The following is a 25766-nucleotide window of genomic DNA, read 5'->3' as shown; positions in this document are numbered from 1 at the left end:
TACAAGAAAAGGACATAAAAACTATGCATGTAAAAGAACTAATAAATCATAGGGTCGATGCTTATTCCTTCTTTAAGTGCTTCAGCAACGATCACGCATGTGGAAAAAGGCATCTGTTTCAAATAAATCGCTCAAGCACTGTATTAAATATAAACAGGAAGACGGACACACGTACTGGAAGTACACCTCGCTGCATTTACATTATTAAATACAACCCATATTTTCTCTCGACCCTTCAGCTACTAAGGGTGAGAAACGCTATTAAAGCACATCCTTCCTGAGTAACCGCAATCTTGCTCAACGGATCAAACAATCTCTCTTTGAATGCAAAAACCATTATAAGGCAACTTTTTTTTCCTAATCCCTCATTCTAAAGGCTAGATGCTCTGTTGTAGCCAAGTTCAGGTGAACACAGAAAAGCATAAGAAGGCATCATTGATCCAGGGTTAACTATGGACCCACAGCATTTGTCTTTTGAATCAGAGAAACTGAACGTGATCCCTGCTTTCCGGAACTAAAGGAAATGTAAGTGTTCAGGTCAAGAACAAGCTTACACAACTTAATATCTATAAACGGCTCAGTTCCACAAAGGGAGATCTGTTTATAGCTAAAACAATACCCTTTCTGGTTTGTTAGCTATACTTGTCAATTACTACAACAAAGCAAATGAAAAAAAGTTCAAACATTCTAAGAAGGCTTAAACAAACTCAGTAAATACATGCTTATTTTCATTAAAATATTTGCTTTCATTTTTTTTAAGTAACACCTGCTTAGACACTGAGCACAACAATTTGGTCCCCGCCTTGGAGCTTACAAATTACTTTCAGCCTTACAGGTTTGTTACTGTATTATACACCGCAATTGGAAGGATTTGTCTGGCACAAATTGTGTTGTTAACAAGAGCTGTCAGAACTGTTCATAGAAATAAAATACAATACCTGGAAAAAACATGCCAAAAGAAAAACTAGAGAGCCGGAGATTTTGCAGAAGAGATCTGAACAGAGATTAGGAGAAGTAATGGAAGGAATTAATTTTTTACAATGTATATATGCTAATATTATCCAAAATAAAAACAGTACCAGAACAATACATGCACTTACCTATCAGTTAAAAAGGCACAGATGAGGTTCTTTGCATGCTTAGAGATTTCGACATCATCTGGGAAATGTAATGAGTTCTTGTGATCCATAATTTTACTGTATGTTCCTACTAGCGAGTCTGCATAAAAAGGAGTATCACCTAAAAATAAAATAGTAAATTGACTGTGATTTTGAGTCATGTTACAGAATCACAGAATAGCTAGGTGGGAAAGGACCTTCAAGATCATCAAGTCCAACCATTAATCCAGCGCCACCATGTCCCCTAAACCATGTCCTGAAGTGCCACATCCACATGTTTTTTAAACACTTCCAGAGATGGCGACTCCACCACCTCCCTGGGCAGCCTGTTCCAATGCCTGACCACCCTCTCGGTGAAGAAATTTTTCCTAATATCCAATCTAAACCTCCCCTGGCACAACTTGAGGCCATTTCCTCTTGTCCTATCGCTAGTTACTTGGGAGAAGAGACCAACACTCACCTCACCACAAACCCCTTTCAGGCAGTCGTAGAGAGCGGTAAGGTCTCCCCTCAGCCTCCTCTTCTCCAGGCTGAACAACCCCAGTTCCCTCAGCCGCTCCTCATAACACTCGTGCTCCAGACCCCTCACCAGCTTCGTTGCCCTTCTCTGGACAAGCTCCAGCACCTCAATGTCCTCTTGTAGTGAGGGGTCCAAAACTGAACACAGGATTCGAGGTGCGGCCTCACCAGTGCCGAGTACAGGGGCACAATCACTTCCCTACTCCTGCTGGACACACTATTTCTAATACAGACCAGGATGCTGGTGGCCTTCTTGGCCACCTGGGCACACTGCCGACTCATGTTCAGCCGGCTGTCAACCAGCACCACCAGGTCCCTTTCCGCCGGGCAGCTCTCCAGCCACTCCTCCCCAAGCCTGTAGAGTTGCATGGCGTTGTTGTGACTGAAACGCAGGACCCGGCACTTGGCCTTATTAAACCTCATACAGTTGACCTCAGCCCATTGATCCAGCCTGTCCAGATCCCTCTGCAGAGCCCTCCTACCCTCCAGCAGATCAACACTCCCACCCAACTTGGTGTCATCTGCAAACTTACTGAGGGAGCACTCGATCCCCCCATTCAGGTCATCGATAAAGATATGATGCTCCCATACCAGTACATGGGAGGGAGGATCACTGATATTTGCTGCTGCCTCCCTCTTTCCAAACCTTCCCCTTCTCAGTTGTCTTCAGTCTCAGAAACAGCTTTGATTTAGGCCACACCTCAAAACTATCCTAAGTCACTGAACTACTGTTAGGATTCATCCTGTGACCAACATTTTAGTTAAGCACACAATAAAAAGTAGTACTGTTTTCATTAGTACTCTGTCTTTACTAAAACCAGAACAACAGAATGGTTTCTGTGCTTTCTTTAACGCATAAAGTTTTAGAAGACCATAGGCAGAACCTGATACGTAAACACAAGCAAAAATGGATACCTTCCACCAATGTGTGGGATATGGAGAAACTAAGTAAGATTACCAGGAGAAAACCAAGTGTGAAAGTCTGCAAAGGCTTTTAAAAACAACTGTTGTTAATGGGATCTTGAAAACGATAAGGCTATTTATGAACGGAAATGATAAAGCTAAGATTGTTTTATGTTACATGTCATTGAGGATGAAAAAGAAGAAATCTTCAATAGTCAAAATACCACAGGATAATAAAGGGACAAGGGCTTAAACAAAGGTAAAATTTAACCAGTATCAGATATTCCAAACCACTCTATCGGTGCCTGTCTCTTAGCAATATGTCTGTGGGAGTAGAAAGTCTGTTTCGAATAGTCTCATTATTCCTAGTTCAAATACAAGGACCAGAAAAGCTATACTGTTATCGAAGAGAAGCTGCATGTTTTCCTAGACAGCTTGTCGAATGAATTTGACCTGAGCCTCAAATACTGTGTGTGTAAACGGAGACACTGAAGCAAGCTACCTTGGTGCTGTCAGACAGGAAATCCAACTGAGATTGCAATATAACGACTGGAGAAAAACAAATAAACAAAAAAATTACAGGGCACAACTAGGCCCTGTAATTGTAATTACCAGTATAAAGGTGAAGCAGGTTTTAACATTTTGAGAAGATTGCATAGATAGAAAATCACTTATCCATTTCAGAGGAAGAAGGAGTCTCAGATTTAAAAAAAAAAAAGGCAGGAAAGGCAGGAAGAAGGATTCATGAAAAGCACAAAGAAAGAAGATGAAAAGGGTACAGTGTTAATCACATGTAGGATTACGGCATGGCTAAAACCAAAATAGAAACAAAATTGTTAAAACTGAAACAGAAACAAAATTATTGCTTAACTCCCATCAGAAAAATTGTGTGAAAAATCATAAAATTAATGAAAGCAAGTTTACAGTCTAGAGTAAACACAAAGAAAAAATTACATTGAGTACTAAAAACAAACAAAAGTAGTAAAAATATCTTAACTTCAAATATTAAAACAAGATATACTTTGGGAGGAACAATGAAGTATTATGAAATACTACAATTATTCCAACACACAACTCCAAACTCTAGGAATAACCACACTAAATAAAGCCCTTAAGCTTAGCAACCCATTCTGAAGCCTCAGAATAAAAACACAGGCTGTTGCACCGAAATGTAGATAGAATGTTGTCCTACCAGGTACAGGTTCCCTCATACAATCTAGATACTGCAAAAACTGTACCTCTCTACTTTCACTTTAAAAAAAGTTTTAATTAGAAGAATAAAAAGGGGAGAATCCTCCCTCTGATATACAAGGAAGGAAAGAAAAAAAAAAAGAGGCTCTGAGAAAACATTATGGACAGATATGTCCAGTATTTTACTAACTGAAGAATTTTATTTATTGCTAAAATTGTTTATGAGACACTATTAATTATAAAACACATTTTTTATAAGTCAAAACGCCTTCATTCTGAAAGACACAGAGATTGTAATAGTATCGTATATCCAAATGCCTTTCCTGGCTCAGGATACCAGAAACATCAGTTCTACAATATTCCTAGAACACACTGATTTGGATTTTTAATAATTATATGCTCAATTCCGTTTTTCTATAATCAGTATTTTGCTACCAGACTATGATACTGAACCTCACTGTATTTTAAGATGCAGATGACTCACCTCCTTAACAGATTATATTCTATGTTAGTTGCCATAGCAGTCTGGTGTATTTTACTGGAAAATCCTGACTCAAGCATAAAAGAAAGAACCAAGCCATGTTCCCACAATCATTTTGACCTAACAGAAGACATTGCTAGTGCTGAGGGGAGGAAAAAAAAAGGGGGAGGGAGCAGAATCCAAAAGGAAAAAAGGAAGATAGAATAAAAAAACAGAAAAAAAGGGGGGGTGGGGGGTGTATTCCTGCTCTTCCGACTACTTTCCCATCTCTGCAACCCTGGAAACTCAATACTGTCCCTGAGGTGGCAGAAATGTTCATGAGATGATGAGGTGGCTGACCCCAGTTAAACTATTCTAAGAATTAATTTTAAGTTGAACCGAGTCAGGGAACTAATCACTGAGCAAGCATGCAAAAAACAGCTGTTGCAGCGTAAGAGTGATAGAGAGCAAAGGGAACAGGAATAAAACACCGCCACCAGCCAAAAGTCACAAGCTGTTAGATAGCGAGGTACAACCTGCCTCCTCGCAGCAAAGTACAGCTAAAGTCACAGTAAAGACTGAACAATAGTCTCATTCACAGAAGAAATCACTACTTACCAACTAGCATCTCAAAAAGGAAGACTCCTACAGACCACCAGTCACATTCCCGTCCATAATAACCATCACCTCCTTGCGATTTCAAAACTTCGGGCGATATGTAGTCGGGGGTTCCCACAGCTGTATCGCAGCGCACCATACCTGTCTGTGCAATAGTAAGAATTCAAACAGCTCAATTAAAAATACTCCTGAGTCTTTAAACAATTCGTCTATTAGTAGACCAGAAAAACATAAAAAAAATATAGCCCAAAATATTTGGTTTGAGGAATGCGCGTGAGAGTCTCAAAGCAATATGAACTGAAATAATAATTCCTGGTAATGTGCTCTCCCCTGCCTACTCCATAGCTTTTTTTCTTGATTACATCTTTCAAAAATTGACCAGTTTTATTATTTTTACCATTGGTTTCCATGAAGCTACACGCCATATTGGACTGCTCCTTATGTCTCTGAATTCAAAGACAAACTTCAGAATAATTTTGACAAACTATGAGTTCTAGGCCCTACGCAGCAGATCTGTAAGTTTTGTCTAATTCAGACAATAAATCAAGTTACAGGTAAATTTTAAATAAACACCAAGGTGTGACTATAAAAGATAGGAAAAAATAAAAGGAAAATCTATTTTTAAAGAATAGCAAAGCTTTTTTTTTTTTAAATGGTAATTTTTATTAGCATATTAACACAGTTGTATTAATGGAATGATTCTTCATTCTCTTTGCTTCACAGTGAGAGACTAAAAATGCACGGGCTAAACGACGCAGAAGCATTGTCAGATCTGCCAGCATGTTGGTTCAGACTTATAAGCCTTGTTTCCTTTAATCAAATTCACTGCATTCATTCCAGAGAGACCAGATGGATGAATGAAATGAAATCCTGGATGAAGTTAGAGAAGTACCAAAAATATACTCATCTTTTATTCTGTCTCTCAACCTCAAATCTTTTCTAAATCATCTTACAAAGTTCTTTGTGCATGTTGCCATCAGCTTTGGCTGAACATTAATACAGAATGTTTGCAGCAACAACTAAAGTCAATATACATATTTAAAGAAAGGAAGAGAAACACTTTGCTTTGGGAACTGTATTGACAAGTAAAAATTAGATCCCAAATTAAAACACTTTTTTTCACACACAATATGAAGTGCCAAAAGCTTTTATTTATGTACTAAACCAGAATCCTAGAAAGTCATGGACTAGCAGGCAAAAACTAAACTGATGACTAAATACTACAGAGACCTAAGGAGTACTTCAAATGTCCTGCTGGCAAACGTCTATCATCTTCTACAACTGCATGCTGAAGCTGAAACCTAAAGGAAGTTTTAACTTCTCAGTTCCAGAATGAAGAGCAGGTTAACTTCTGAGTTCTATACTATGAACCAGATAGCAAATAGCTGGATAATCCTGGAATAAGAAAATGAAGTTAACTCTTTTTAGAAGACCTAATGCATTCTTTGGACAAAGAAGAATACAGATGAACACATTTTAACACTAGGAAATAAACTAAAGCCCAAAGGTTCCAGGAATCTAAAGCTGAAAACATTCAAAAATGGATCTGGCACATGTCAGGAACCACTGTTTGATCATCCTGCTTGTAACAGCACTCTGTGGACAAACCTACAGGTCTTCTCTGAAGCTTACGCCTCTCTTTGCTTTGAGCACTGCAGGAATTGCTCTAGGCTCATGTGAATCTGCTGATCTAGTAGGGCCGTGGCATCTTAATCAGGCCTCCAACATTAGTGCATGTCTATCTCTTCCTTATCCAAATGCAAAATTATAACAAGGGAAAGTCTGAGTCTTTTACTCAGTGAAGATTGGTAGAAGTCACCTGAATCCCTCCCTGGTTAAGAAGTTTCTTTAAAAACAAAGCCACTGAAAGAGTTCTGAAGCATTTCTCTGAAGACCGCAGCTTCAGTCGCAGCCTCATCACCTCAACACCTACATACTAATAACACCTCAGTTCCCATTCCTCTATAATTAATACACCAAAACAAGAACACTTTTTAATATGTTACACGTCGGTATTTATGAAGTCTTATGCAAACAAAGTGAAGGTTGTGCCAGAAAAAAGCCAGCCATACCCAAGTCTGATGGCTGGTATGTAGCAACAAGAAAGCTTCTTTCCAATGACATTACAGATGCTAAAAAACTCCAGGTAACAACACCTTAAGTCTTCAGACAAGATGTCAAAGAATTGAATGGTAAAACAAAAAATATTTCTACAGTTAAAAGGGCCCTGCGCGCTAACACCAGTTTTCAATGGACTGCCTCTCTCTGAAGCACGTGGAGTTGGTTGTACTTACTCCCCATAAAACTCTCAACGTTCCATCTCGGGAACAAATCTAAAAATGCATTCACAGAATCACAGAACAGCCCAGGTTGGAAGGGACCTTGAAAGATCAGCTGGCCCAACGTGTCACGGGAAAGAGAGCCTAAATGATATTATCTACCACCCTGTTCAACTACATCTTGAAAACCTCCAGTGATGGGGATTCTACCACGTCCCTGGGGAGGTTGGTCCATTATCACCTGAATATAATATTCCCAGATTTCTGTTCCTCTCATTTACACGTTTGCTCTTTCAAAGAAACTGGGTGTTGCTTTGCCTGTATTTTAAAGTACTGGATAATCCTAGTATCTATCTAGTCCAACTAGCTTCTATAATCTCTGGCATCAAAGCCGAGTGTCCTGGTTTCAGTCAGGATAATTTTCTTCACAGAAGCTAGTGTAAGGCTAAGTTTTGGATTTGGAATAGAAAATGTTGACAACATGCTGATGTTTTGAGTTGTTGCTAAGTAGTCAAGGACAGTCCAGTTTCTCATGCTAGTCCGCTAGCAAGAAGGCTGGGGATGCATGGGGAGCTGGGAAGGGACACAGCTGGGACAGCTGACCCAGGCTGGACAAAGAGATATTCCATACCATATGATGTCATGCTCAGCATATAAAGCTGCGATGAAGAAGAAGGAAGGGGTGGAGGGATGTTCAGAGTGATGGCGTCCGTCTTCCCAAGAAACCATTACACACAATGGAGCCCTGCTTCCCTGGAGATGGCTGAACACCTGCCTGCCCATGGGGAGTGGTGAATGAATTCCTTGTTTTGCTTTGCTTGTGTGCGCGGCTTTTTCTTTACCTGTTAAACTGTCTTTATCTCAAACCATGAATTTCCTTACTTCTACTCTTCCAATTCTCTCCCCCGTCCCACCATGGGGGAGTGAGCGAGCGGCTGCGTGGGGCTTAGTTGCTGGCTGGGGCTAAACCATGACACCGAGTAAACAGCTAAGTCCTCTCTGTGTAGTACATCGCATCTTGACAGACCCTACGTTCTGCACAATGACTTCTGCGTTCTGTACTTCAGCATTTGAAGAGATCTAAAGGGTGCTCTTTTCTCTAGACAAAATGTTACTCCTCTGTTTCAAATACTAAGCTTCTGTTTTATGCCTGAGTAGCACACTTACTATAGCAGTTCTCATACAAAGCTCTCTTTTGGGAGTCTCAAGCCTGTGTTTTATCTGAGACTTATCACCTCAAAAGATCAAGGTGGATCTTGGAATTCCATCTTGAGGGAGGTCCTGCAGCTATGAGAGAGAGTGTGCAGTGCAGAATTTTAAAAAAGTCTGCCCATGAGACACAGCATGTTCTCACAGTTTATTATAGCTTGGCATTGAGGCTGTAGTGTTTCCTAGCATCAGTCAGAATTACTATATTGCTGAAGACAAAGCAGTTCAGTTTTCATGCTTAGGAGGATCTCCTTCAGACCTGAGTGACTCACTGTCTTGAGACAGGCTGAGAATCATATAATACTTTGGGTTGGAAGGGACCTCTAAAGGTCATCTAGTCCAAGCCCCCTGCAATCAGCACGGACATCTGCAACTAGATCAGGTTGCTCAGAGAACCGTCCAACCTGACCTGGAATGTCTCCAGGGATGGGGCATCTACCACCTTTGTGGGTGTTTCCAGCGTTTCACCACCCTCATTGTGAAAAATCTCTTCCTTAGATCTAGTGAAAATCTACCCTCTCTTAGTTTAAAACCATTACCCCTTGTCCTATTGCTACAGGCCCTGCTAAAAAGTCTGTCCCCATCTTTCTTGTAAGCCCCCTTTAAGGACTGGAAGGCTGCAAGAAGGTGTCCCTGGAGCCTTCTCTTCTCCAGGCTGAACAACCCCAACTCTCTTCAGCCTGTCCTCACAGCAGAGCTGTTCCAGCCCTCGGAGCATTGCTGTGGCCTCCTCTGGACCCGCTCCAACAGGTCCATGTCTTTCCTCTGCTGAGGGCTCCAGAGCTGGATGCAGGACTCCATGTGTGGTCTCACCAGAGCAGAGGGGCAGAATTCCCTCCCTCAACCTGCTGGCCACGCTGTTTCAGACACGGTTGGCCTTATGGGCTGCGAGTGCACGTTGCTGGCTCACGTCCAGCTTTTTACCCACTAGTACCACCAAGTCCTTCTCGGTAGGGGTATTCTCAATACCTTCATCTCCCAGCCTATATTGATACCTGGGCTTGCCCCAACCCAGGTGCAGGACCCTGCACTTGGCCTTGTTGAACCTCATGAGGTTCACGGGCCTATTCCTTGAGTTTGTCCAGGTCCCTCGGGATGGCATCCCATCCCTCAGGCGTGACAAACACACCACTTAGCTTGGTGTCGTCTGCAAGCTTGCTGAGGGTGCACTCGATCGCACTATGTCACTGATGAAGATATTAAAGAGTACTGGTTCCAATACGGACCTCTGAGGGACGTTGCTCATCACCAATCTCCATCTGGACATTGAGCCATTGACCACTACCCTCTGGATGCGACCATCCAACCAATTCCTCATCCACTGAATCAGGTTTTCACTCCCTCATGAAGTTTTTTTCAGTAAAAAAGAGCTGGAGAGCGCTTGTGTGGGAACATTAGGATAGCTCAGATCAGGTGTTAACACTGCATCCCGGCTTGCGCAGCATGCTACAGCCAATGAACTGAAGCAAGAAGGATCCAGCAGAGTCATGGACGAGCTTCAACGAGAAAAAAGTTGAAGTCTAAAAAGAGGAACACATCCCTTCTTTTCAGCTAAACTGCCTGAGCCGAGGCGATAATCCCGAACGGTAAACATCCCTTCTTTTGGTCACGTCTCTCTTTAACAGATATCCTCTAAACCTGTGCTATTCTAAAAACTCATTTAGCACAAGACAGCATTGTGTACTGACCCTAGCAGCACTAGCAGTTCCTGGCTCCATGATACCTGCCAAAGCCAACCATTCTACTGTTTAGTTTCTTACAGAAAAAACGAAGATTACAGTCTGGTGAAACCTGCCCTGGGCTACCTTGTCATACCTAAATACCAAAAGGGAACTACAATTTCTGATAAACCTTTGAGGTCAACTCCATTCTTTACTCAATCACAGAAATACTTACCTTGTTGCAGATTTAAAAAAAAAAAAAAGATAAAAAAATCAAAACCTCCAAAACCATTACAACTGAGTTACATAAACAAGCCAATTCCTTTTATTTTGGAAAAGATCACTAAAAGACGTAGCAATTCTTTTCACATAATGGTAAGGAGGAATTCTGCTGCAAGTGTCTGGACTGGCCTGGAAGACTTAAGAGGACACTGACTTCAGTTCCACAGCAAAGATCAAAAAAGTCTCTCACCAAATTGCAGCAGAATTCTCCTGGGCTCTCAACAGCATAAGGAAGATGCTAATGTGCAAAACTACTAAAAGAACTCTAAATCAGAAAAAATAAATAAGTGTTGGGTAAGCATATATTTTCTAGAAATCATCTTGCCAACATCAATATTATATCCACACAGCTGGGATGTGTTCATGTTTTGTAAGAAGTAGCATGAGATTTGGAGACAATCCAGAACCTCTCAACTTCTAAAGCTTCCTGTATAAAAAATTTTTGCCATTCCACTGAGTCTGAGAAACATGAAGAACTTTACTAATCTGTTAAAAAATTAACTTCTTTAGTAGATCACTGGTTCATTGATGATGCCCAGACCAAATTGGAGCTCACTATAACTCTTTATGAGAAATGTGCATGCACTTCTCACATTTTTAATATGATCAACCACATTTTAGTATTCCATTCTTCTAAAAACAATGAAAAAAAGGCTTAGGTTCATCATTTCTGGGATACCTAAAATAGCACACGGGATCACTCATTTTTGTAGATTTATATTATGAACTTTTGATGCTCATTTTATTGTCTCAAAAACAAGATCAATTTTAAGGATTAAATTAAGAAATCAGGTACTACTTTTGATTTTTTTAATTAAAGTAAATGGTTTCCCCTAAAATATAGGCAAGTAAATCATCAAAGTGCAGGTAAACAATCTATTGGCCTTTAGAATAACTACAGTATCAGCAAAACTAAATAGACTACTGAACCTCAGTAAACAGCTGTAGTTGTTCAATTAATATATTGCCACAGGAAAGGAAAAAAAAGCAGAGACAATACTTCCAGATACAGCTGAAGAGACATTAACTTATTGATGCAAATGCAAATGAAGTAGATTGCAGAGATTATATCAAGCACTGCCTAAACAAAACAGAAAAAAAAATCTAACACATTAAAGCAAATAAACTTAAAAGGATCATCCTTGCAAACATTAATGCAGAAACCCTTCCAAGGCCAGGAAAATCATAACACATATTCATACACAGGTTTTTTAGAATCTTATAATTTTTCAAAGAAAGACTACATTGTGTAAATTACAGCATAAAATTGTTTGTCAGGGAAGATTTTAAAAGTGCAAACTACAGAAGGTAGCTTTATTTTTAAGTCTCATTTAATAATATAAGGTATTACTTCCTGTTAAAAATAAAATATTCTTACATAATGTCATTAGAAAACTGGGTACTTGGCTGTACATGGTAAAATCTGGACAATTAAAATGTATTACATCTTGACGAATAGCTAACATAAATTTTAATCAATATATCACATATGACTGCTGCCTTATTGTGACCTCATTTTAATGACCACTAGAGGATGCTATGAGAACAATTAGACACAGAATAAAAAAATAGGGACTGTATCTTGCCTATAAAATAATTTCATTTACAGAGCAATGTCAGTTTATGAACTGTTCCAAGGTTACTAATTTTGAAACTACGAATTGCCTCATAAGCTTTTCAGACATTTGGCAAAAAAAAAAAATGAACCTCAGAAATCCATAAACACACATGCTTTCAAAAATAACAAAAGTAAGTTTACATCCTTCTTCCATGTGTCAGAACAGTTTATTATAGACAAGGCTACACTATTTAAAGTACCCTTGCATTTAAAACTAGGAGACAAGGAACAGCTTTCCAACCAAGTGGACCATTTGATGAATATTCCTTTGGGTACTATAATTAAAAAAAAATAACCTTAGATTTAGAGTTTTATAGATGATAAACGATTCGGTTGCATACTCACTTCATCCATTTTCATGCAAGTGCCAAAATCTGCCAGCTTCAAATGCCCATATTTATCTAAAAGCATATTGTCAGGCTTCACATCTCTGTGTATCAAGCCCATGGAGTGAATTGCATCAAGAGCAAGAACAACTTCAGCTGTATAAAACTTGGCCCATTTCTCAGGCACATCGTAGTTGCTCATAAGGTTTACAAGATCTCCACCTGGCATGTATTCCATTACCATGTACAAATATTTGTCATCTTGAAAGGCACAAAATAGCTGCAGCATGAAAAAAAAAAGAAAAATAAAAAAGAGCAATTACTTTTCAGAGACAACTAGGGAAAAGAATAAAGCACTTTATCTTGAAATTTCATCAAACCTGAGCATATATTTTCAAGACTGATGTAAAATAACTTTATTTTTTATATTCAGTTAATCTACATAGTCTGTCAATTACGACAGTACCTTGAAATGTAGTGAACTTCAAGCCCCCTCATTTTCATTTTTAAGAAAGCAAAGAAGATTTCCTGATTACTTTAGGAGCATGAGCTTCTGTATGTCCATGTTTCTTGGCATTAAAAAGTATCAGAGTCAAAATGTAAAACATCAAATCTGAGAAAGGGAGCATCATGTATTGATTTGGAAATAGCTCAACAGTGAATAGCATCTTAGACTGTTTCTAAATTTAATGTATTATAAATCTCCTTAACTCTATACATATTTAGAAAAACACTTGTCACTACTGACTTTGTCCTAAATCAACATGTATATTGAAATAAGAAAGGGGAAAAAAAAAGTTCCTGAAGATGACCACAACACAATATAACACAAGAAGTTATTCTGAACAACAAAATAATGGTCTGGTATAGGTTGCAGCTACTATGTTTCCTACTGGCATGATAGTGAAAGTGAGTCTAATCTCTTTAAAATGTATTTCAGACCTAGACTGCTGAAGTTTTAGAGATTTCCCCCAGCAATCACCAGGTCTGAAAATGGCCCAAACCAGCAAAAAGCATTACTACCAAACGTTCAAAGACTGGTGTTAAAAAGTCTCTGAAAGTCTCTCACTCTGCTCCTTTACATTAAAAACTAAAATAATTCACATCTTTAAGCTACCCACACAAAACTCAAAGGCAACTGAAAAAGAGGGTAAGTGGAAAGGAGGAAATCAAAAACAGGGAGTTTGTGGAGAATGAGGAACCATGAAAGGCAGGAACTCTATTAAGGAGATCTGATCTTTAGATTAAAATTATTGTATAGTAGTGACAGAAGACCTATATTACAAATACGTATTTTAATACACACATATTTGTTCTCCCAAATAGATAGTACATACAATATATAATATAATAATGCATTTGGTCATTAAAACCTAAATTAAAATCCAAAATACTCTTTGTATTCTCAAATGTAAAGATATCAATATATCATGATAATAAATAACAACACTATGCTTTTATACAGCACTTTCACTGCTGCCCTCAAGGAATTTAATTTAAAAAAAAAAATTATCTAGGGCTCTGGTTTCACTTGTTTTTCACATAAAAAAGAAGGCACAGAGAAGTACTGTGATCTGTCCCAGTTTCTAGCTCAGAACAGGACTTACATTTTCTTAAAATCAGCTCAATGCCCTATCCCACTGGACCACATTACTTAAACATATCGTTCTAATACACTTCATCATAGAAGGCACAAGTGCAACTACACTTTAATTCATTTGTTATTTACAAATCCACATACACATTTATATCATGTTTGCTACACTTTCCTTTGAAAAGTGAGTGTCATACATTTCTTGATACTTTAAACTGCATATGAGAAATAAAACAAATCCCAGACAACTACTATCATTACAACAAAATCAAAGAACTAAATAAAAATTCATCTATTTGGTTAAGTGTTTCTGCTGAATATAGGCAAGAACATAGAATACGCTCAGAAGAGCAAAACATCCTAACAAAAAAAAGCTTGTAAAACATTGCTTGCATATATAAGCTGAAGTATTCTAAAGAATACATGGAAAGCTTAAGGCCATTCTTTACTTATTAAATATACAGAAGCATGGCAATGTATTTGAGAGCATTTAAACATATGAATTATTTAACAAAATGAAGTACTAACAATTTCTCTAAGCATATGCTTTCACTACTCATTCTATTAACTGGTATAATTTACCGGTTACAACAAATTGCAATATTTAGTACTAATTCTTCCCAAAGGCATAATTCATATTGCAAACATGATGATGACACATATCATGAGACAGCTGCAAGCAATAGTGTTCAAGACCAGGTGAAGAAGTCAACTCTCCATTGCTTGGATATTACTTCTGAGCTGAGATGCAGTCACTGACCACAAACAGAAGATGGTTTCAAGCAAACCACTGCTACAAGCTCCTGTCTTGCAGGAGACCAGGAGTGTGCATTCATCCTTCTACCAAATCGCAGCTGAAGAGACAGTAACTACTTAGGGCACTCTTTAATACTAATTGCTTGTGGTCAACTGAATGTATCAAAAGGAAAGACTGGAAATAATGTTGACATTTGTTTCTATGTTTCTATACAGAATTTTTCTTAGTGGGAAAGGTAATCTCTCTATTATTCCAAATAATTATGTGGATATTTCAAAAATCTGTTTAATTCTGTTTTATGATGCATTTGTAGTGACTAAAATGTAAATTAATCTACTTTCTAACACAGCCAAATACACAAAACTCAGTGAAATTGCTGTAAATATGTATTTTTGAAAAGTAAAATCTGAATCTAAACCATAATTTGAGTTTAGATGTAAATTCAAACCCCGCTCAAGACTGGGAAAGGTTTTTTGTTTTTTTTTTTAATTATTTTCTTACATATCTTCCTTACCTGAACCACCCACGGACTGTTGGCAAAGGCCATGATATCTCTTTCTTCCCAAAAAAAGGCTGAATCTGATCTCTTGATCATTTCAAATTTACTGAGTAGCTTCATTGCATAAACCTTCTGTGTCATTTTATGGCGAACCTGTTGGTCGAGAAAGAAGAGAAACAAATTTTTAAAAATACCTTGTAAAAAAACCAAATACGAGCATAGTATATTTCTCTTATGTCTTTCTGGGGCATGATGCCTCCAGGTCTTCATACACCCGATTTTCTATACAGTAAAGATTTGAGAACTTCCAAACCTGGAGAGAAAAACCTAACAGCTGCTCCAAAAAAACACAGCAGGGGTGGAACAAGAAGGATGCCACATGAAGGAAGATATGCCAGAGCCTGCTGCAGCTGCTGCTGCAACTGCAGAAGAGGAGTTGCAGGGCGATGAGAAGGATGTGCCTCAGAGCTGCAGGAGCTCTTAGGAGGTAGCTGTTTCATTGAAGATGCACTGATACAAGCATATGTTCTTCCTCACTATGGCTATCAGCATAAAAATGAGAGCTGACTCCATCAGTCTGCTTACTCAGACTGGAACTGCTAAAAAACCCAACCCGAAACAAAACAAAACAAATGAGAAAAGTACCATCTTTCTTTAAAGAACTGGACTGCTCTTAACATCTTATGAGTAAATGTGCCTGCTTCAAATCACCCACAACACTAAAAAAATAAGATTAAATAATTCTCTTTATGAATAAAGCGAAAATGCTTGTCTGTTTCCCCTTTGAAAAGTTCCATCACATAAAGAGAAATAAAACATAACTGTGTTTATATTTTCTTATTCTGAACACCATCTATCCATCCCATTCATTCATGTTAGAAGTCCTGCAAGGAGTCCACTTCAGCCTCATCCAATTTTATTTTTCACGAAAAGGATTGCTCCTATTTCTTTTCTTAAGTAGTTATTAAATTTACTTTAAATTGTGTAAAATTAGTAACATAAATCCTGTCTTAAAACTGAAATTAAAACTTTTATGACAAGATCTGAAAATGTTTTTGAAAACTTCATCTGACATGAAACAAAATCCTTAAAGCACAGACTGTAAAGTCATTACCCTGATAATGAAACATTAGATTCATGCTACTTTATGAAACAACTACTAAAGGACCATTTTTTTAACTTTTTGAGTGTTCCTTGCAGAAATCAAGGTGACAAGTATTCAGTTGTAAGATGTCCAAGTCAGAAGAAAAAATGAAAGTAAGTGCATCTTAAGTTTCTCCATATTTTCTTCACAAGAAAATAAAAAATTCAATAGCCTAATTTGTGAAATGAGAACCAAATGGTTACAACTTTCTGATGCATTTAAAAACCTCACATTTAGTAAATCAAACCATACCCCCAACCTCTTAGTTTTACACAATGTCCAAGTTTAATTACGCTACTTGAATGTTTAATCAGGTCTTTTCCTGAACAGTTGTAAATGTTTCCAGTCCATTACATCTGCAGTGCAAACCTTCAGAGGGGCACCTATTTGGTCTACAAATCTGCGAGCATCAGTCTCCTGCTCCTGAGGAGTTGTAAACATTAATGTTGCTGAAGTCAACAGGAATGATCTGTCGAAACAGGAGAAACATTTTGGGGGCAGGAGGGAAATCTTGGGAAGAGTGAGAACATGAACAGACACAGGATTATTTATGAATTTACTCTCGCACTGTTTAATACAAACCAACAACCTTCTGTATACTAGATCAAAAAACCTCCACCAAACACCAGAACAGAAACTTATTATCTACATGCATTAACAACTCTATAAGCATGTATATTTTAAGACATTAACAATTAACCAGATAGTGAAGGTGTCCTAAAAAAGGATTTTGAAAACCACCTCCTTCCCATTTACAAATCCCACATGGGATTATTTACAAAGACTTGGTGGTACACCACAAACTATACTCCATAAAGTAGAGCTTTTGTAATCCTGCTCAAAACCAGAAGAAACACAAAGATTTGCAGCCTCAAAAAGATATTGTTTAATTGAAGATGCACTTTCTGTGAAAGCTCACATAAAGCTCTGCAATGTATTTAGTAGTTTACAGTTCCTAAAATCATTGTGTACTCTTGCCTGGCTGTAGTTAGTATAGCTGCCTTCATTTATGAGAATAATTCTCTCCCACTACTTGGGGAGAAAAAAGCCTCAAAAAGGCAGCACAGCCTGAAGCAAGCTCATGTACAGGAGAAGCAAAGTGAACAGGGGTAGGGGGGCCAGAAATCACAGTCTGTGCACCTCTCTCAGGTAGTGCCAATAGGTTATTAGTTGGCTAATTATTTCTTGAGACTATTTCAAAGAGGTTCAAGGAACCAAAGCAACAACCAGCATACTGGCGCACCCAAAGGCTTAGTGTGTCTTGGCATGCCTTACAAGTGAACAGACCTACCGGTGATATTACTTCTTGTACCACCACCATGGCCCCTGGAAACAGCCTATTTAGCTGCTAGCCACTGTGCTCTTTACCCAGAGTTATATTTGTACATACATATATTGGCTCATATAGCAGATTATTCATGTATTAAACTGTCACAATGTTTCAATTTCTTCCAACTGTTTAAATGAACTGCCAAATTTAAACCGTAAGCTCACCAGAGTAACTCTCAAAATAGGTAGGAAAATCCCTTCGTGCCATCAGCACTGAGTAACATGGCCTTGTTTAACTTATGAAAATGCATTAAGAAATAAGAATTTCCCTCCACTCTGCTTCATCAATCTAAGACTTTGAGGAAACAAGTACACACAAAATGCATCCATAATTTCTAGAGCATTCATGTCCAAAGACGATTTGTAGGCAAAGAAAATAATATACTCATTTGAAGTTACCAGATTGAGTACGTAGTATAGTACCATCTCTTTTATGACAAAAGAAAATGAAGATCCTAGAGTGGAGTTGTGAAGTGATTCTAAGGTTTGAAATAACCACAAATAACCTAAATACTTAATAATCCATAAGAAACTACTACAGACAGGGTACCAATGTCCATGTCCTCAAAAATCATGACAAATTTTCAGGTAACAGACCACGACTGCTTTATTTGCATTATAACAGAAAGGTACATCAGCAGTGGCTGGGGAACTAAACCTAATAAACAAAGACCATCCTTTACTACTCAAATACAAGAAAGAGTTACCCTTGCTTTAGTTTTCTATTCCAGTACACAATCAAGTCAGTCTGCTGTGTCACTACAACGTTACAGTACTTTGTGATTAGACCTGGGAGAAGGAACTGAGGATATGGCTCAATTTCAAATTCAGAGGATTTTTCCCCAAGTGAAAACAAACAAGAGGTACTCAGGACGTGCTTTCATTAATTACTGTTTCTGCATAAACCACAAGTAACATATTAAGCACCATAATTCAATTTTTCTGTCTGCCCCAGACACCAGTCACTTTTATTCACAGCACTACCTAAGAGAAGCAGTGATCTGGCAGCTGGCAATTACTTTCTTAGCTTTCCCCATCACTACAGACCCAGTAAAGCCAGAGGCCAGAGCTCAAGAGTAGAGTTTAATACTTCTGCAGTTATAGGAAATTGTTTTTCCACCAAAGTCAGATGTTCAGACCACAGTCATCTGATGTCTCTGTACTGGACTGATTTTTTTTAAGAGGGGGGAGGGTGTGGGGAGGTGGGGGCAGGAAGAAAGGGGGGAAGGCAGGGCTTTTTTAAAAAAATCTAGCTGTAAGATACAGCAGTAGAGAATGTGTTTTCCTTTCTTGCTAGAATCCAGAAAGCTGATCTCTCCACACCAGTTCTTTCACAAGAAAATGCTATACTGGAGTAGAAAGCTTGGGGGAAACAAAATTAAATGAAGGAGGTCATAGTAGACTTTTTATGCTATATGTTAACATATTCATTTTTTTCCTTATTATATTTAAATATTACAATTATTTAACAAATATTTGTGCTACAAATATTTATGGACAATGGCACACACTGATAACATGACATTCATGCATTCAACTCATGTACTTAATCATGTTTTATTCATGGTTCTTTCTGCGTTTAGCCCCCACTGAATCAACTGTCTATTTTGATCACAGAATGTGTTGCAAAATACTTCGATTACTCCAAATCCATCATCTGCAAGTGTGGTATTAACATTCTGAATGGAGTAGAAATAGCTATAGCTTAGCTCAATAGTTTAAACTTGTATCATACCTTGTGAGGCAAAAAATCTAGGTATGTATGCCCTCATCACCAGCTAATATTAGTTCAGATCTACAGTTGTATTTATTAACCCACTGCTTTTTAGCTGTAAGACCACATAACATTATGACTTCTACTTATATTTTTACATTCCAGAAAAAGAGTGTTCTTTCAAATTGGCATGAAGTACATAAGAGTTCTATAAGAACATACAGAAGTTCCCTTCAAGTACCAAGCATTCTTAGCTTTTTCTATTTTGGGACTCGAAGGGCTTATTCAAAAGAATAAAAAAAACGCATAACAACAACAGCAACAAACACCATTATATGACCAAGTTACTATGCATGTTACCATTACATTATAATGATAAGGCAAATGAGAAATTTTTCATCAGATGCTTCAAACCACCTAACTGCAGTACATACACTGTGAAAAATCATCTTTACTTTGGAATTTAAATTGTGCATGATACTGTGAATTAAGGACAAAAGTTTCCATTCTAAGTCAGAACAAATTAGGAACTTACATTTGAAATGAAATGTTAAATAAAAATGAAATTTATTTAGAAAAACCCTTAAGTTCTTAGAAATACACATCTGAAAACAATGTATTTTGACTTTTGAAGAACATTAAAAATACAAGTCTCTTAGATGCTTCCAGCAAATATATCAGTGTGACATCCAAAAAATGCACATGACTTCTGTTACTGGGATCTTCTCTTTTTCATCTCCCCACCACTCAAATGGATGAGGAACTCTGCTCCTTACAACTTGATTCTTCGCTGACCTCCCATGCAAGTGCATGAAAAAGGAGTATCTCTATTAGCTGCTATAACTGGATATATATAATGATAAAAATGTCTAATAGAAGACTTTAAAACAAGCTTGACTGCCAGTGTAACTTGACTGCCAGTGAAAAGACAAAGAGTAAGATTATTTTCTTACAAAGCTCCCTGCAGCAGCCCCTTCTCAAATAAGTAAGTTTCTGCTAAAGGTTTTGGTATTCACCTCTTGCCCACAAGCACATAAAAACATAGGCAAGACATATTAATTCTTTAAAGTCTTATCTGAAAATGAGGATCTTTGGAAGTACTCTCCTCCACACTTCATAAATTCTTCTGGATAAAAACAAAGCGCAAATGACCCAGAAAGAAATAGGGAAGAGGGAGCTACAGTCTCATGTTGCCACACTTGGATGAAGTTGCCTTAAACAACAACATAAATTAATAAAAATTGCTGATTAAACGTCGACTGCCACATGAATTACATGTAAATTTGCAAATTATCCATGAGTCATGCAACTAGTGTTAAACAAGTCGCAGGGCTTTTTTTCGCCAGTTCCAATTAATTTCACCAATACTAATACAGAAAATATGAATAATTTTAGGAATGGATCAAAAATTTATTGCCATTATACCTTGTGCGCCTCCTACAAGCACTTCACAGCTTGTCACATTCCTCAACAGAACACCAAAACATCTTTAGATTTTCCAAAATTTATGTACATTACAAGACAATATGATTTTCCCATCTTCCAAGTGCAGGACTAGCACAGAACAGTAAAATGTTTGTTCCATGCCAAAAGCCACAAGCAAAAGGGTAATTTTTGTTATTTTGTGGTAACAAGATAACAAGCTTCACTTGCTTGTTCTTGCAAACTAGTTGCTCCCCTTTCCATTGACTCGCTTCACATATTTCTTCCTCAAAAAATGCTTACACAGAAAATTATCATGGATCAGCTGATACACAGCTATCTGTTAGCTCATGAGAGCTTGTCCCTGCTGTTTGTTTTCTCAGATTCTTGGTGCTTACATCCACAGCTTATTTCAAAACTGACATATCAATCCATCTTACACATATGCTCACATTTTTTGCTATGTATCACACACTGTGACTTGGAAGGCCAGAAAAAAATAATGAATAATGAAAAGCAGAATATGCATGATATACTAAGTTACACTTTGTATTTTGATTGTTTTGCTTTTTTTTCTAATAGAATTTCTCTGCAATATATATTTAAAAAGTAATCCCATTCTTACATCAGATATTATAAAGGATACAATGTTGAGTGGACAATGTTAAGAAAAGAGTCTTAAAAAAATCTTAGATGAATCTTATCAATTAAATATAATGCAAGCATCACAGTCCATAAGAGTGAAACAAAATTTTTTTGTTGCACTATTAGTTTGCTCTTTCATAGGAAGGTTTCAGATATTATTATAGAGGGATGCTTGCGGACAAAAAAATTTAGAATTAGAACTGCCTTTTCCATTTTGATCAAAGGATAGCAAGCTGTTTCCCAAGCCCTCCCCTTCCAATCCATCATGTTTCAAACTCGGATGTACTGTTCACTATGCACAGAAATGACCTCATGATACCACAAAAATAACATTTATTCTTTGTAAGAATGCATTTTTTAGATATAAAGCATGCAAGACTGAGTAAGGTTTTGGCTAAAGCCATAAATTTGTCTAATCATTAAATCATTACGTTCTTACCAGCTGCACTTCTCCAAAAGCCCCTCTTCCAATCACCTTAACAACATCATAGTCTTCAGCTTTCATTTGTAAAGCTCGGATTTTCTCCACAATCTTCTCATCTAAAACAAATCAAATAAAGCTTGTGATAAGGCACGCATTAACAGACTGCAAGAATTGTCTCTCACATTTTTCATTTAGAGCCAAAATAAGCTATTTTTATTTAAGTGTTCAGAGCCTTCTTGGTAGTTCTTGAGATCTGCAGGCACTATTAATAACCTCCAAATAGTAACTTTCATTATTGTTTGGAAACCATTAACCATCTACCTTTAGCTGTAGCAACTGAAATGTCTTCTGGATCGTCCTGACTTATTTCACACCTCTAATAATCATTCACAAGCTTACAGGAAGACTCTGGTAATGAAAAAAAACAGAGATGCCTATCATGAATTTTCAGACAATTATTTGTTGCCACCCACTGTGCTGCCAGGATCCACTGACACTCCACTGATAATGCAGGAGTGGGGAGTACCTGGTACACACAAAAGCACTGCAGGTGCAACCTGCTCCTACACACCTGGAGGGTTCAACAGCAGTCAAACGTCAAGGAATATGACTCAATAACTTTCATATACAACTTCAGATCATGCAGGGATATAACTTCAGATCGACTCATTCATTCTATATCAAATATTAATTCAAGTTTATGTACGTTTATGAAACCGTTGGCCATCTCGAAGTGCTTTTTAGTGTTCACTGCATGTGTCGTTCTACACTTTTTAAAATTAGATCTACAATGCTCTGTTCAAGTATCCTCTGGTGCAATATTCTGCAGATAAGCTCTGTCTTTCAGTATTTTTCTTGTTGGCAGTTGCAGGCATCTGTAAGGGAAATCAGTGAAATGCTGACCTCTGACAAAATTCTGAAAACATGCAAGTTCCTAGACTTCTAATTTTATAAATGTAGCATGCTAGTGAATGCATTCCTGGCTAAATGCATTTTAAAAATCTATTCTTATTACAAGGACAAAAGATAATGGGAGCAATGAATGGAATCCGTAATACTGGAGGTAATCTTTCTCAAGCACAACAAGCTTTGACACTGCCCCCACACATGCTTAGAAGAACAAAACAGGCTGGCTGGAGCCAGACCTCCACCAGGGAAGAGCATGTAATTGTGTGAAAAGCTGTAAATGCTTATATTCAGAGAGGAGTAGAGATGTATATCGTGAGGTCCCTGTTTAGGGTCAAAGACTGTTAAATTTGATCCCTAGAAAGGCATTAAAGGGGGTCTCAAATCTGAAACAGGAAAAAAAAAGGATCAGAGATACAGTTAATTCAGTAGAACATTAAAGATGACATTGTCAGCAGGGAGTTAATGATAATGTACATCCAGTAAATAGTTTAACCATTCCTACATATTCATGAAGAGCAACCTGGCAGGCTACAAGCAATCCAGGAGATGCCTGACCATCAAGAACATTTCCTTTGACCCAAGTGAGCAACAAGAGACCAATCAGGGAGGCACTCCGATCTACTCCTCACAAACAAGAATGAACTGGCCAGGCATGACAAAGTCTGTGGCAGCCTTGGCCAAAGCAACTGTGAGATGGTGAAATTTAAGACCCTGAGAGAACTGAGAAAGGAAAATAGCAGACCAGGGACTTGAGGAGAATGGACTACAACTTGTTCAGGGACCTCATAGCATCATAGGATACTGTGGGAAGCTGCTTTGGCGGGTAGAAGAGTAGGTTGATCTTCAAAGACAACATGTTCCTAGCACAAGAACAGTCAGTTCTAGTTAGCTAGAAATCAAGCAGGTATGGCAGAGAGCCAGTTTGGCTGAATGCGCAACATCTGCCCCAACTCAAGCACAAAAAGCGACAGTTTTGAACATGGTAGTAGGGATGGGCTACCCAGCAGTAATCTCCCAAGCATGCAAGGATGGAACTGGGAAAGCCAAGCTCAGCTGAAATTGAAGCTAGCCAGGGTTATGAAGGGAAACAAGAGCCTTTATAAATACACTGGCAATAAAAGAAAGAATGAGGCAAATGTAGGCCTGCTGCTCTCAGTGGAGTATGGGATCTAGTGCCAAAGGACATGAAGATCAAAGTACTAGGTGCCTTTTTGCCTCAGTCTTCACTGACAAGGTCTGCTCACAGGCCTCCCAGTTCCCCGAAGCTGATGGTAGAGTGTGGAGCAGTGAAGTATCACAGTAGAGGAAGTCAGTTAAGGACCAATAAAGCAAACTTGATATACAACTTGACACGCTGGCCATGAGACTACACAGGATGCATCTGAGCGCGCTGAAGGAGCCAGTCAACACCCATTACCAGGCTGTTCTCTATCACGTTTGAAAGGTCATGGCAACTTGGGGAGCCTCTTGATGACTGGTAAAGGGCAAATGTCACATCCATGTCCTAGAAAGGCAACAAGGAGGATCCGGAAAGCTACAGGCTGGAACACTAGCCTAACCTGACTGGCCACAATGATCATGGGGCAAAACCTTCTGGAATGCACTTCCAAGCACTTTATGGACAAAAAGGGATAGGAACAGCCAGGACGGATCTAATGGAACACAGTTTGTCCTTTTTAACCTTATTGCTTTCCATGAGGAGATGTCTGTCTTGGTGGACAAGGGGACAGCAGTACACATTTCCCTTCCTTGACTGTAGCATGACTTTCAAGACAGCATCTCAAAGTACCTTTGTAGCCAAACCAGGCTTCCATGGACTGCACAGAGAAATTGCAAGGTGGGTGGAAAACTTGCTGGAATTATAGTCAGTGGTTCAAAGTTCACACACTGGAGGGCAGGGCTGCTGCTAAGAGAGACCCAGACAGGATGGGTAAATGAGCTGACAGGAACCTCACAACATTTAAAGGCAAATGCAGAGTCCTGTAGCTGGGACGGAACAACACCATACAACAGTACAGGATGGTGCTCACCAGCAAGAAAGCACCTTAAGAAAGAGGACCTGAGCGACCTGGTGAACAACAAGATGAACAAAGAGTTCATCAGTTAGCAACTGCATACAGGCTGTGTTGGTAAATGCATAGCCAGTAGGTTGAGAGAAGTGATTCTTCCCCTCTGTTTGTCACTTGTGAGACCACATCTGCAATGCTACGTCTAGTTTTGGGCTCCTCTGTGCAAGAAAAATATCAAATCATTCCCTAGCTTAATAGGAAGCCACGAAGATGCTTAGAAGGTGGGACCACATGATGCTCATAGGGAAGCTGAAAGAACTGGAACTGTTCAGCTTAAGAAAGTCTAAACGTTGGCCTCAAGAGAAGTTGACAGAAGGTTTTACTTTTAAGAGGTGCAATGTGAAAAGACAAGAGGCAACAGACAAGTTGGAACATCGGAATCCCTAGAGTTGGGGAATGCAGCAGACTGTCCGGCGATGCTGCAAAGCCTCCATCTCTGGAAATTTTCAAAATATAACTGCACAAGAACTTGAACAACCTGATTTAACATCAAAACTGATTTGGCTTTGAGTTAAGAGTTGTACCAGCTGACCTCCAGAGGTCCTTCCTAATGTGTGGAACACAAAAATGCAACTAAAAATTTTTTATTCTGAGGAGAAGATTAGGTGTGAAGGTAAAGAGGAGAGATTTAAAGGGAGAAAAAAAAAAGAATAATCAGGGAAGAGAGTCTGCTAGTAAAGTTGTAAGGACAGAGGCAATTAAACCTAGACAAATCTGCTACATTCAGTGTACCAATAAGACTGTGAAGTATTCCAGAGTGTGAACAGGACAAGGAGTTGAGAGAATGCTGAGGCTGCTTTCTACAGCGAACCATGAAAGCTTAGATAGGAAGCACAGGACAACAGCAGTGCTTCACCTACAGCAAGTTCATTATTTTGTTCACGATGTGAACTGATTTTGCAGTTTGAGAACGGAAGACTGTGCTTGGAAGCTTACTTAACTACAAATCAGAAGCTTTGGCACAAGACAAGGAGGACAAATGCAAACTCACAGGAAGCAGCAGTAGAGAAGGAACATCAGCAAATTTCAAGCCAGAGAGAATGTGCAATTACATGTTTGAACACAATGTTACATCT

The 25766-nt window shown here is 38.5% G+C and overlaps 1 protein-coding gene across 1 annotated transcript in view; it reads right to left on the bottom strand.

The window, feature by feature from the left end:
- ROCK2 (Rho associated coiled-coil containing protein kinase 2) overlaps positions 1–21808 on the bottom strand; it is a gene marked incomplete at its 3' end in the record, with an annotated part of 47315 nt that extends 25507 nt beyond the window's left edge. Inside the window, 5 exon segments of the mRNA XM_081998190.1 lie at positions 1101–1239; positions 4810–4954; positions 12204–12464; positions 15050–15187; positions 21728–21808. Of these exon segments, the coding sequence (XP_081854316.1) occupies positions 1101–1239; positions 4810–4954; positions 12204–12464; positions 15050–15187; positions 21728–21793 (749 nt within the window). The 5' untranslated portion in view covers positions 21794–21808.
- Between the last annotated feature and the right edge of the window lie 3958 nt (positions 21809–25766).

This window comes from Phaethon aethereus, assembly GCF_964289735.1.
Source record: "Phaethon aethereus genome assembly, chromosome: 3".
NCBI lineage: Eukaryota > Metazoa > Chordata > Aves > Phaethontiformes > Phaethontidae > Phaethon > Phaethon aethereus.
Note: the sequence above shows the minus strand (reverse complement) of the source record. Positions and strands in the feature narration are given on the sequence as shown.